Raw genomic sequence first — 13,588 nt, 5'->3', positions numbered from 1 at the left:
AGAGGAGAGAGATAACATTTTGTGGTTCACTGTCCACTCCATTTTATTTGTTATAAATCATTGCATTTTTATATAAAAACCAGACAAAGGAAAGTGAAATGAAACCACTGTAAATGTAAAATGTAAACAGCAAAAATAAACCTGATCACAGCAAGCACCTTCCAAACAATCACACGTGTCTGGTCACAGGCATCCTCAGGAATCACACACTGCGAGCTGAAGGGAGGGGGGCAGAGGGGTCCAGCCGGAGGAGGAAAGAAAACAGAACCGAGGCCAAAGGATAAAGAATGAGGATCCCTGTGAGATTTAAGTGTTTGGCAACAGAGGCCAAAGAGTGCCATCTTTGTACACACACAATAACAAACGCTCGCACACACACACACACACACACTCCCATCCACTCACACACAGCCTCTGGTGCCAACACCTCCGTGTCCTCTCCAAACATTCAGCATCAGCAACACTTTTTTACTGCAACACAGGGCCCTTATATAGTTGTGTGTAATGTTCCCATTACTATTTTATTACTTAGGCAGCAATTTCCCTTCTTCATTAAATGTTATGTAGAGTACTTCCCGGCTTAAGAGGTTGAAGCGTGCAAGAGACTGTAATGAGGAGACAGGAAGAGAAAGGGATACCTGGTCCAAAAATATACTCCCTTCACTCTTCAGCAAACATTATCTCACAATCTTTTTGATGTCACCACCACATTAAGAGAGCCACAAGAATGGCATGTCAGTCATCCAAAGGACATTGTCCAACTTACGAGAGGGGCAAAATCATTTCAAATAAAAAATAATACATACTGACTTGGATACATCAGAAATCAGTGTTCTTAAATGATTCTGTGGATTCCAGAATAATACTTGTTTTCTACAATGGTTTGAACAGATACGTAGTTGGGCAACATGGTGCTTTGGTTCAGTACAAATGCCTCTTAAAGAGGGCTTTTAAGAGAGGTGACTGGGACATCCTGGGACAATCTCAGTGCAGCAGCGGAGGGCTCTCCCACATCTCATCAGCTCGTTTCTGCTGAATCACCTTGCAGTCATGACGGCCACACAGATCCACACTCTGGGCCAGGCATTAAGGTCAGGGCACTCATTCTGCTGGAGTCTTGAATGATGCCGAACACAAATTCTATAACTTGGTGGAAGGTATGGTTGTGATTTCTTTCATGGACACACTGTGCCTGATTTTTTGGTATCGAAATGGTTTATGATACCCTCTTGTGCAATGCTTTAAGGCTGACTATCTAAGACATTAGCCCAATTCATGTCATACCCTGCATCCCTCCTTTAGCTCTTGTTCGGTCACCCCACAGGGTGCTCTCTCCTCTCTCCCTCGTTCACCTCTGAGGAGGAATCCTCAAGGTTCACATGTGGTGTGCTGGTTTGGTTGTGATTGGCTCAGGCGTTCACTGCCTTTGCTTGGTAATGTGTGAACAGCACACCTCATAAAAGGTGCATCCCCTCAACATGCACTCCTCTCCTCTCCTCCCCTCCCCTCTCTCACACACAGACCTCGCAGGCGAAGTGAACTAAAGTAGTGAACCTAGGGGGCAGCAATCGGTGGACTGAGATGCAGCTGCCCATGGGCAGCCACTCTCTTTCCAGTCACCAGGGCTTCTGGAGTGGGGGGTTTGCTCAAAACACAGGGGTCCTGAGCAGGGGTTGGGTTGGGAATAGGGGTGGGGGGGTTGTGAACTCTCCAAAACCCAAATGTTGAATACCAAAACAATCATTTACAAAATAAAACAATAAGTTAAATAGAAGTGCTTAAAAACACCATTTCATTACAGAGCCCTTTTATAAAAACACGAGAATGGGTGGGGCCGGGAGGGGGGGAAGGGGAGGGAGGAGGGGGCCGTCCTCCCCAAGCAGCCAAAATAATCATATTAATAACGGTGAAATATAGATGGGTAATGAAACAGTAATACTCATATCCATCAAGGCCATCTCAAGGGTTCATATCCCAGCATGCCTCACAGCCAGTCAGTGAGAAGTCCAGCCCTGTGCTGCTGCCCCATCTGAGCAGTCTGTGACAGAGGGGGGTGGGCACTCCCCCCCCTCCTCCTCTCCTCCTCCTCCTCCCCCCATCCCCCTCCACCTCTCGTCCTCCGCCTCCTGTTCTCTCCTCCGGCGCTCCGTCTCCCACTCCACGAAGGAGTCGAAGAGGCTGGGCCAGGCCTCGTCCTCGCTGTAGTTGCTCAGGTCGGGCCCGATGCTCTGCGTGAAGTTGAGGAACATGTTCCAGGTGTCGCGCGAGATGCCGCGCACGCCGCACGGATTCTCTGACAGGAAGTCCAGCCAGTGCTCCAGCACCGGCGGCGTGTCCTGCGTGAAGACCAGCCGCCAGAGCGCCACGGCGATGCCGCGCTGCAGCGAGCGCTGGCCCTCGTCCACGTCCAGGCCGAACTGGAAGGTGAAGCGATACAGGTCCTTGAAGCTCTCCTCGCCGCGCGCCTCCTCCATCAGCACGGAGAAGCGCGAGCAGATGCCCTCCACACTGTCCGCCTGGATGGCCCGGCAGCCCTCCACAAACTCCTTCCTGCAGAGGGGGGGAAGGACAGAGGCCGAGGGAGGAAGGAGTGAAAGAGAAACAGAAAGAAGGTGCAGAAATGGGAAGGAGACAGAGAGAGATAAACAGGAAAAGACCGTTAGAGATGAGATGAAAAGAGGAACAGCAACAACAAAGATCAGAACAAGTGCACTAAAACGGCATTATACTTACATAACCAGCAGCAGAACGGCACAACACCCTGTCAACCCTCTAATCAGATGGAAACATTCTCTCACACACGCACACGCACACTTGACTGCATATGCCCAGACACACCAAGTCCAAAATAGTTAGCTATATTCTATACACCGCTTTAACACCCCTGTGAAGAGCCTGCACAGCTTTTTCCATTGGATCCTGGCAGCTATGTGGTACTCAATTTCAGGACTGAGTTATGTTATTTGTGACTCGTCTTGGACCCACACGCTAGACTTAACTTGGATTTGAATACGGAATGGATGACTGATTCAAAGCAGAGGATTCAAATCTCATCTCTTCCACAAACTGTGTGGCACAGCAATTTGATGCATATTACCTGAGCCCCTTGACTTATACTGGCTTTACCAACAGAACTCTAATAGGTGTCATTTGTAAGATTGTACCTTCTATCAAAAATGTGCATGCCCATTCCATACTGTAAATGCCATATACTCCAATCAGATAAATGTAGGTGAGAGTATTTTATCTAAACACCTAACATGGTGATATATTTTTAAGAACAGAAAGACACAGGATCGTGAGAGGCCCTTTTTAACCCTTAAAGCTGAGCTGGTGGTGTGAACAAGACAATATGAATGTGGCGTTAGCGACAAGAGAGCAGGCCTGAGACGATGAGGGCGTGAGACTGCAACCCGTCTGACTTTCACACACTCAACAGGTTTCCTTGGTGAGTCAGTAAACACAAGTAGATATCCACCCAGAGTAAACCCATCAAAGCTAATATCCATTGATCGCTGAACTGACTATCTTATGAGAATGGTATGAGAACATTTTCAGAAATGGACTGGTAAATGAAAATACTTTAAAAGTTATACCTAACAGCTTTTTGCTGTAACTCAATATTTCTGAACAAAATAACACAGTCAGTTGGGAAATAACTTAAGGCAGGGTTAAGATTTTATCCATCAGGGTCTGAAAGCACCAAATGATGATATAGCCTGACACAATTTCAGCAGAAAGCTGCTGAAATCCATTGACCTGAAAGTAAATTTCAGAGCTAGACAAAGCCTTAACAACACCATGCTACAAATTGCTCCTGTAGACAATCCCGTCCCCATCTCAGCCTGGTTGTATAGTACAGGACAGTACAAGCCTTGACTGCTGTAAGAATAACATAACTCAACATTGGACAACAGCACTGTAGAATGCTAAACACTGAGGGTGTTAAATAAAGTGGAGTTAAATAAAATAAACAAAACAAAACAAAAGAATGACTCAATACTAGGATGGAGTTCACTACCACTACCTGTACAGTTTCAACAGACTGAAAAACAAAACAAAATACTCCTCCCACAACAATACCAACAAGCAGACATTATAGAGAAGCAGAGCTTGACCACATGTTGTGGCGGACTCTGAGCAGACAATGAGATTGTGCTGCCTGTCTGTCAGCACAACTGCCGCCTACAGGTCTGCTATTCCCACGTACAAACAGGCTGCTGGCCTGCTCACGTACCCCAAGTAGGGGTCAATCTGTCCGGCATGAAGGCTAACGCTCAAAAGCATTGGTTGACTTTTCTGCGCAGTAAACGTGGAAAGAAAAACAAAACTGTGATGAAACACACAGAGCTGAGCCACCTTGGTCAGAACCCGTAGCCAAGGCCCTGGGCCTGAGCTCGCAAGAGAGCCAAGCAGGAAGACAAGTCCAGCAAGGTCAGCTGTCACAGCCCACCTGCTAGTGAGAGCCGGACAAACACAGTGACACAGGCTGGATAGGACATCAAAGGGACGGAAGGGGTCAGGGGTCAGCTCTTCACCTGACAGGTCATGACTCCATGTATCCTAAAAAACAGCCCTCACTCCAGCTGAATGTCAATAGGTTAGAGCAGGGTGACCCAAACCCTACCACCACACCTTCCTGGTCTGTGGAAATACATCACACTTTACACAGCAGAGCAATGAAACTGTGTTCGGTTTTCTTTTAGAGGACTTAAGGCACCAAGACAAGTGCTATCATATTATTTTATGCAATTTCACAATGCGTGTTTATCCTGCACACTGAACATCAGCATGTGTAAAATGATGGATTGAAGTAAAAAGAGCAGGAAAAGCTGAAAGAAAGTGTAACAAAGCAGGGTAACATGCTCATGTATCTATGACGATTAGATAGCTGAGGAGGAGACCTGTGACAGTCCAGTGTTTCCCATACAGTGACTTATTTGTGGCGGCCCACCACAATATCAACACTGGCCACCACACAATGATTTTCCAGGTTGTACTAAATTGTGCTTAAATCTGGTTAGCATCATAACCCACGCTGTGCTAATTTGTTAAAAACTGTTGCATTCAAGTTAATTCTGCAAACCAACCACCACAAATGGAATTCAATGCTCTGGGAAACACTGCAGTCCATCTAATGCAAATGTCTTGTAAACATATCCACCCAATAGAGGTTCTGTCAAAAGCTAAGGAAAGTGAGATCCCTCGGTTATAGGCTTTCTACAATTTCAATTCATGCCCTTGACACGGAACACTCCTTACATCACCTCTGACCACTGAGTGGCCCAAGTTAAGCTCAGTGGTCAACTACAGCTCAAGATAGCATAAAGGGGCAACACCTGTGACAAAAATCTGCTGACCAGGTTTGAACACTGACAAAAATCACAACATGCACTCACTAGTAGGAAGGTAAAGATCACATGGTGTGCGCAAGTAAACGTGAGACACACAACTACAAATCATATTTTGGATATTCACTATAATATTCACTCTAGACCAAACCTACCTACCTTTTATCAACATTATTTGATTTACATTTATCATATTATGAATAACAAACAGGTTTGTGTGTGTGTGTGTGTCACATCCGTATAAGTCAGTGAATTAGTAACAGTACTGAAAGATAAATTGCAGACTGAGATGTGATGTGGCATTTCCCTGCTTGACAGACACACCCTTGCTAACTCCTCTGGTGACAGACTGAATGACTGGCAGTCCACTCCAGCAGGGTCTCCTAGCCTTAATCTCAAGTCAACTATATGATGATCTGTCACAGTCCTCTCCGGCAGAGGACATGGTTTCTCTCTACTTCATTAGATAGAGATACTTGACCATGATCAACAAACAGGAAAAACTGGACAGATATGCTTCACTCCAGTTGTGGTGAATGGAGTTTCAAATGACAACACACCCTTGAATAAGGCTAAAAATATCCATGGATGATGGTTGCACAGAAGATGATTCATCCATGAGCATGATTAAGTTGGAGGTGCACTACTGAGGACGCAGGTAATGATCAGGCTGAAGGGCACACCAAGTATCTGACAACTGGTGTGGTGCTGTGACCAACTGTCAACTGGCATTTGTATGTGATTCATCAGAGAAAATGAACCTTTCACCTTGAGCTGGATTCCCTACAAATATTTAACAGCAACACCTGGATGCCTCTTGGTGCAGAATTACATGAATGACGGCTATTACTGGCCAGTATCTAAACCAGATGTTCAGGAAGTTAACTATGAGATGGCTATGTTCCACAATGGTAAAATAGTATAAAACAAATACCTATAGATCAGAATCCACTGAAACACTTTAGACCAACACTCTCGTGTGTCGAATTCCATGATGATTAACAAGGGAGTTTCCTCTGCAACATAAATAACCCAAAGAGGCAAGCAGATGCTGAACTGTCCTCAAGTGATGTCTGTCAGTGTTCATGCTTAGGAAAGATGTAATAAATTATGTGTTGGCAGGTTTTTAATCTTCATCACTGACAGATACAGAAATGTGCATCTTACACAATCACCATCTGGCAAACACACTTCACTTGGGGGAATATTTGGTAATTGTACAATATCTATGATAGCTCACACACTTTACTTAGCATATTTTCAATATCCATATGCCGGAAAAAAGAAAACTTGTCTTACTCTTATTACATTATGGAATGCTGGAAATATAACGGGGCTAATGTTTAATTCATTATCACTAGTCTAGGCCCTGCTTTTTCACAGCTACATTCTGCTGTCCAGCTGTGGTCTGCACACACGGTGTGCCCATGTGCCTCACCCATCCCTTTGTAAACACACACCTTATCTGACCTCAACACATGAAAAATCAATCACTGACACAGCCCCACTGCAGGAGGTGTTTATCAGGCAGCCTGCTCACCTTGTAAACTTGCACATGGTGGCCGCCTGGAACTTCCAGGCCAGCACGAGGACGCGGAACTCGGCGGGGTCCACATGCAGGTCCTCACAGAAGCACTCCATGCCCTCCTCCAGGATGGCGTCCTCCTGCTCGTCCTTGTAGCGCAGGAACATCTCCTCAATCCGCCGCAGCGATACGCCGTCGCCCTCCGCCCAGCCTTCCTCCTTCACACCCTCCCCGTGCACCGGTGGCGGGGCGACGCTGGTCTCCACGGTCACATCGGGGGCCTTGGTGCCATTGTAGACGGGCTCGGCAGAGCTCTTGGGACAGGGGTCTTCCTTGTGCCCCCCTCCTCCTCCTCCTCCTCCGCCGCCCTTCTTGCCGTGGGACTTCTCCTTGTCTCCACTCTTGCTGCCCAGAGAGGAGGTGGGGTTTTTGCACTTTGTGACGCACTGGCCCATGTCTCTCTCTCACACTCTCACTGACTCTCCTCCTCTCCGCTCCTCTTCAGGTCTGCTCAGCTCCGTCTGCACCCCGGTGATCTGGCTGGCCGACACTCCTCAACATGCCCTCAGGCCCTGTGAAAAACAAACAAACACACACACACACACACACCGATACATTTACAAACATACAGGTAGATATCCGAAGTGGCCACTATAGTTCCAAACATAACATACCATATAAAGGCATCTCTATTTTCATTTAGTTGTTAAAGACTTCCGATAATACACACAGAAGATAGACACCTCAGCAGAGTCCGAGAACATTTCAAAGTTACTACCCGCAGCGGAGGCTTAAAAAACCTCCCTCATTTAGTGCAATTCAACACATCAGCACACCTAGCACACAGGGGAGACACTTCCGTTCTGCACGCATCAACAAGGATGGAAGCAAGACTGCAGCTCCTGGCGCTCGTGGAGACGGCCGTGGGCTGTGGGGGAAGACTCGCTGAGAAGAGCTGACAGGCGCAGTGCTGTGAGGGGATTCTGCTGAGTTTCTCTTTTAAGGGGCATCATGCTTGCCTTTTTGTGTTAAACTTGCACTTCATTAATTACCGCAATTCTGATCTTATAGGCAGCAGAATCCTCAATGGGTTTGGGGGACTTTACAGGGTATTATGGGCACAGAGCAAAGTATACTGGTTTAACCCAGCAGCTGAAAAAAAACACCAATCTGCTTATTGCCCAATTGCTTAGTTTATTCAGAAAGGGATCTGATGACCGTCATCACAAGGATGATGGGAAGAGAATACTCACCACGGCAACTGAATGATGAGCAGGGGTGTCATCTGAGAGAGGGGCATTGGGGTGACCTTGACATCCGCTGAGCTTTCACAAACAAATATACACCAAACGTTTCAAAGAGAAAAACATGACCTGATGCACACATAACTGCAAATGCACACATGAATGTTAAAATGTGTCTGCATAATGTGTCTCTTTGTATGTGACGCATTCTGCTGTGAGCTGGAAATATGAGATGGGTGACCAGGTAGCTACATTATACTGCTGGAACTAAACACGTCACTCATTGATGAAACTGCTAGAATAGCTTTATTGTAAGATACTACGTATAGTCAAGTTATAGGTTGTCATAAAATCGGAGTATTTCAAAATGTAATCCCAAACTGTATCGCTCATCCCTATTCTTGTCCAAACCTCCCTCGTTCGAGAACAAACAGGAAATGGTATGACTGTTGAGAGATTCTTTAGCAAGAGAGTCAGCTTCTCAGTCCATTGATGAGATCAGGGCAGGCAATGGGATAAGATGGAGAGGATGATTCACGAGATAAGAAAGGTCTCTCATCTGATGAGCTGCTGGCTGTGAATCAGCGGGGAAGAAGATCAGCAGACCAGTGTAAAGAGGAACTGTATTGTATGACTTCCAGAGAATGAGTCTAAACTAGTGGGAGCAGATGCTAGTGTCGAACTTCTCACCACTTAATGTTACAGGAACAGAAATGCTTAGATATCCCAAACACTATCCCCTCTGTAGGTGTAGGCGTCTAACCGGAACATGTTCGGGCAAGGACCTACACATGTACTGTGTACACCTCCTAGGAGGCCGGGGCTACAACACTCCCTTTCAGATTCTAAAGCATGTATGTTAGCGGTGAAACCTGGCCCCAAGTATGAACAGTGAGCTCATTCAAAAAGGGTACCTTCCCAAAGCAACATTTGATCTCACTAGGCGGTGGATACGCTGCCAGAGTAAGGTTAGGTAACGTTACTGTATCTAGTTAAATAATCCATGACTTTAATGGCGCTGCATTGGTGTTCGGTGTTTTGGTATTGCGTGTCAGCCTCGGGCCACTAGAAGCTATGTTCCAATGATCAACTATTTAAGTTTTGGATAACAGTAACTAAACACGAATTAGGTGATGGTATGTTTACTCTGGTAGAGCAATTTAGCTCTGTGTCGCCATGCTCTTGGTTAACTTTATACAATGCCCACTTGATGCTAGTTTGACGAAAACTAATATACTTTTCCTACCCCGTCGGTCAATGATAGAAGCTGTACTTTGCTAACTGGTTAACATGGCTAACTTAGCTTATTTACACTGCTACTGTTCAATGGACACTAACTAGCTAGAGAGGTGCCCAGAATGTCATTAGAGCGTAATAGAACTTTTTGACTTGGCGACCAGTGCACTCAAAGCACATTGGAACCAGTCAAACATTAAATTTACAAGATAAAAAAAAAAACTGGAGGAGACTCTTATCCAAAAGCTAGCATCCACTAAGCTGGATACAATAACGCTAACGACACAGACTACCCACTGTCTACTTAGCGAGCTAGCTGGATGAATGTAGCTAGCTCGCTGGCTACACCTAGATTGCTATACAGTTGTTAAAAGTTCAAGACGTGAAAGTGATATCAAAAGTTATGATGACAACTTGTCCCACTTAATTGACAACTACGCAAACTTTCATTTGTACCATGATCTTACCTGCTAAATCGTAAACTGTATTTCCACGTAATTCACGATCATCACTTCAATCGTGGTGAGTTCCACATAGACAACGACAAAACAGCCCTGTCGTATTTAGCTAGCCAGCAAGCTAACACTAGCTAGCTAACATATTAGCTATATACTACAAATCCTTCGTTTTTTAGCATAGGCTCAGTGATGCAAAAAATGTAACAATCATAGAAATCAAAGTGTCTGCCCTTTTCGACAGCTAAAATTATCCCCGGAACAAGCTTAAACAGCTTGTTTGAGAATTTACAGTTTCTTTGTGTTGCTCCTATCCTCTTAGTCATTGACTGGACATTATGGGAATTTTCCCCGCATCATTTCCTGCGGAGAAACAGCGATCTCCACGGCTGAACACGGCCTGATAGGCTCTGCCTCTCAGGTTTAAAGGGTTTAAACCGGCTCCTCTTCAACGCAGAAGGTTGAAAGACCTATACATATTTGCAATTAAATATTTCTACTTATCTGTTATTGTTGAACTTAACACGTATATAAATATACAGTCAACTAATTATATCTCATTAAACTGGATTTGGTGAGTTCAAAATATCTAAAAATGTAGACACTGTAAACCCTGATTAAAACCATAGACAGTAAGACTGCGCAAAATATGCGTAGCTTTGAATGTGATGACATATTGCTGATGTCATCAATTGTGCGACTTGTTGATGTTGACAGCGCATGAATGAAGGCGCAGTATTTGGTAGGTCAAATTGTCATTACTCAATTTTATACGTCTAGAGACTGAGGGAATGTCGTTTCTCGCTTCTCGCTAAAGATATGATATATCGTTCGTTTCATGGCAATAGTTCTGGATTTTAGTGAGTGGTTTATTAACGCAGCTAGCTGAACAGTAGCCTATGTCTGCTCAGAAATACTGGCTAATAATATAGCTGGAGGTTCTGACGGATTTGTCTATTCGACCAATACTCAATCTACGTGCCTTTCTTAGAGAGAGTAGACTGCATGAGAGCCACCCTTTCTCATTAAACCGCTTTGGTCGACTAATGTCACATGTTCTGACTTATCTCTTCTTTGAACTTAGTTGATCTATGCTAAGGATATTGCTAATTAGTAGCCTATGCCACATCAATAATATTTTCAATCTTAAGTTTAGTTATGACACCACATCAACATTTCCAGCAGATATCATTTTATTACATCTAAGGATGCCGACCCCTGGACTTTTACATACATGCCTTAAGCCACCAAACACCTTTAAAGTAGATAAATAGTGCTCCCATGTGGTTATTTTTGGTACTGTTCTTGTAGTCAATCATACTTGAATCATGTTGGCCAACACTGAAATGGTTTTAGATTTTGTGTTTCATTAGTTAAAATAACCTCAACATTCAAAAGTAGGCAGTTGGAATTGTATGTTGGGTTGTAATATTTTATGAACAAAAGACACTGGGTTTGGCACAAACAATAAACGTTTACATTATTTTCCTTAATCTGTCATGATAAAAATATTGCAAATAAATGCATTTCTATGATGTTTGATGTGCAGATGAGTGAAATTAGCCTCTTGTCGTAAAAAAAAAATCTACTAAGTAGACGACGACTAAGTATAATCCACAAAAGGGAAATACAATTAAATGAAGTTTAACTTCACTGTGTGCCAAGAACAAACTGAATACTAAACCATTTCAATAATGAATATTAGCCAAAGTTCACAAATAAAGAATGAAAGAGCCACTTCGAATCAAATTCAGCACTTTCCCTTCTGTCAGACATTGTATTGAATTTAAAGATTTCATAAAAGCAAAATTCATGTAGCTTAATTTGCCAAAATCAAAGTAAACACATACATTATTATTGCCTTCTTAGCTACTTAGACAAATGATTGAAAATACAACCCCAATTTAGCCAACCTAAAGAGGAGGTTATATTTGACAATGTTGTGTCTTGAATAGGTATTTGCATTATAATCAACACCAATGAGTTCAGTGACCCGTGCAGAGGTGCTTTCACTGTACCGGAGGATTTTCAGGATTGCACGGAGCTGGCAGGCTCAAAGCGCCCTGCAGCATGACACTGACACTGAGAAACGCTACATTGTACAAGAAGCCCAAACACTGTTTCGACAAAACCAGCAGGTGTGAAATGATTGAATTATCCATTAACACATTTTTTGGTTCTAAAGGATGTTCAATTAATTACTCTGCCTCAACTCATCTCTTTTTGTTTAGTTAACAGAACAAGAGTCTATAAAAAAGTGCTTAGATGAATGCAATGCAAGAATAGAAATAGGTAAGTTTGGTCAAATTTTAAGATTCTAACTATTTTCTAATGCACTCTAGATAAAAAAAAAACAGCTGTCAAATTAATTTATTAATTCTGTTTCAGGGCTGCATTACAGGAACCCATATCCCAGACCAGTGAGTCCAAAGATCATTGTTGAAACCAAACCAAGTGCTTCCAACTATACTGAACAAAAAATTACACCCAGTACTTTTTGTTTTTCTCCCATTTTCCATTAATATGAAATGTCTTCTATGCACACAAAAGGCTTATTTCTCTCAAATTTTGAGAAATTGCCTTCTCTTAGTCTGGTCATAGTAAAGGCTACACTAAAAGGTTCACTTTTGTCACAACACAATACCATCGACATTACAAGCTTTGAAGGAGCGTGCAACTAGCATGTTGACTGGAGGGCTATCCACCAGACCAGTTGATTTTGAACTGAATGCACAGGTGAAATGCTCACTAATAGACATTTTTACCAGATCTGTGAACAAATAAATCTTTTGTGTACATAGAACTCAGGAAGAATGAGAGCAAAAACTAAAATGTTTATTTTGTGTTTATGTTCAGTATTAGCCTCATTAGGCCATTGTGTTAGTTGTGTTGTGTCTCAACATAGCTCTTCTCTGAGGTATTTTTTCCTGTCTGCTTATTTCATAGACCTATCTGCCTCCAATGGGACTGGCCACACAGAAAGGAAGGAAGTTTCGAGGACAACAGAAACTGAGGAAACAAGCCAAACCTGTGTATTTACAGTCTCATGATGATGACACGTGACACACACACTCATGAAAGCGCACATAATTGTATACGCACAAAAATTGTATACGCACAATAACATGTCTTACGTATTCAAAACAGTACATGTGCAACTTCACCTAAACATTAAATTAAAGATGTAATTATTTGTCAAATAAGAACAAAATGTATGGACACATCAGACACAGTTATAGACACAGTCAGTCTGTCACTGTAGGTGTTCATACTGCCATCCAATGTAAAATATTTATTTTGTTTTATTATATTAAACATTTCTTACAAAACCTGCTTCTATGTTTTGAATCAGACTATGTTGTGTGCAACCCGCTATGCTGAAACTGTTTGGGCCAAGTAAACAAAGAAATAACTGCCAAAATGAACAATATCCTTATACCTGTTACTGTAAATTAAATTTGAATTGAGATCAACTACAACCGTTTTCACAATGCTTGCTGTAGGCCATTTTAGGTTTGATAATGAGTTTTTGCATGACTGATTTTCTCTTTGTATTACATTGGATAATTTAATTTTTGAATGATTACTGTGTGGGTAGAATAAAAGAAATGAAACTGAACACCTTTTTAAGAAGGTCACAACATTCCTTATATCCTTAATTTGGTTAACAGCTCTATCCAGCAGCAATATACTGTGAAAGTGTCTCTTAGGGTAGCCTTATGCACAGACCTGCCTGTAGCTGCTCAATGTTTGTTACATTTCTATGTTTACATGGAT

At 43.0% G+C, this 13,588-nt stretch overlaps 2 protein-coding genes across 8 annotated transcripts; one reads left to right on the top strand and one right to left on the bottom strand.

Moving 5' to 3' along the window:
- Positions 1-12: 12 nt before the first annotated feature.
- Positions 13-10,425, bottom strand: dcun1d3 (defective in cullin neddylation 1 domain containing 3). Of its 6 annotated transcripts, none has more exons than XM_048232606.1 (4): positions 9,824-10,425; positions 8,130-8,694; positions 6,892-7,448; positions 13-2,550 (listed from the first exon to the last, which is right to left on the bottom strand). In XM_048232606.1, exons 3-4 carry the CDS (start codon positions 7,329-7,331, stop codon positions 1,995-1,997), a joined length of 996 nt encoding a protein of 331 aa, XP_048088563.1. In that variant the 5' UTR covers positions 7,332-7,448; positions 8,130-8,694; positions 9,824-10,425; the 3' UTR covers positions 13-1,994. The 6 variants fall into 6 exon arrangements, with proteins under 6 accessions (XP_048088563.1, XP_048088564.1, XP_048088567.1 ...); XM_048232607.1 differs by having other exon boundaries at positions 8,130-8,201; XM_048232610.1 differs by having other exon boundaries at positions 8,130-8,196.
- On the top strand, positions 8,992-13,279 carry lyrm1 (LYR motif containing 1). 2 transcript variants are annotated; one of them, XM_048232613.1, is made up of 5 exons: positions 8,992-9,088; positions 11,767-11,949; positions 12,043-12,103; positions 12,200-12,231; positions 12,758-13,279. In XM_048232613.1, exons 2-5 carry the CDS (start codon positions 11,791-11,793, stop codon positions 12,872-12,874), a joined length of 369 nt encoding a protein of 122 aa, XP_048088570.1. In that variant the 5' UTR covers positions 8,992-9,088; positions 11,767-11,790; the 3' UTR covers positions 12,875-13,279. The 2 variants fall into 2 exon arrangements, with proteins under 2 accessions (XP_048088570.1, XP_048088569.1); XM_048232612.1 differs by lacking the exon at positions 8,992-9,088 and adding an exon at positions 10,499-10,553 and having other exon boundaries at positions 12,758-13,278.
- Positions 13,280-13,588: the final 309 nt, after the last annotated feature.

This window comes from Alosa alosa, chromosome 22, assembly GCF_017589495.1.
Source record: "Alosa alosa isolate M-15738 ecotype Scorff River chromosome 22, AALO_Geno_1.1, whole genome shotgun sequence".
In the NCBI taxonomy this organism is placed as follows: domain Eukaryota; kingdom Metazoa; phylum Chordata; class Actinopteri; order Clupeiformes; family Clupeidae; genus Alosa; species Alosa alosa.
This window is presented reverse-complemented; position numbering and strand designations above follow the sequence as displayed.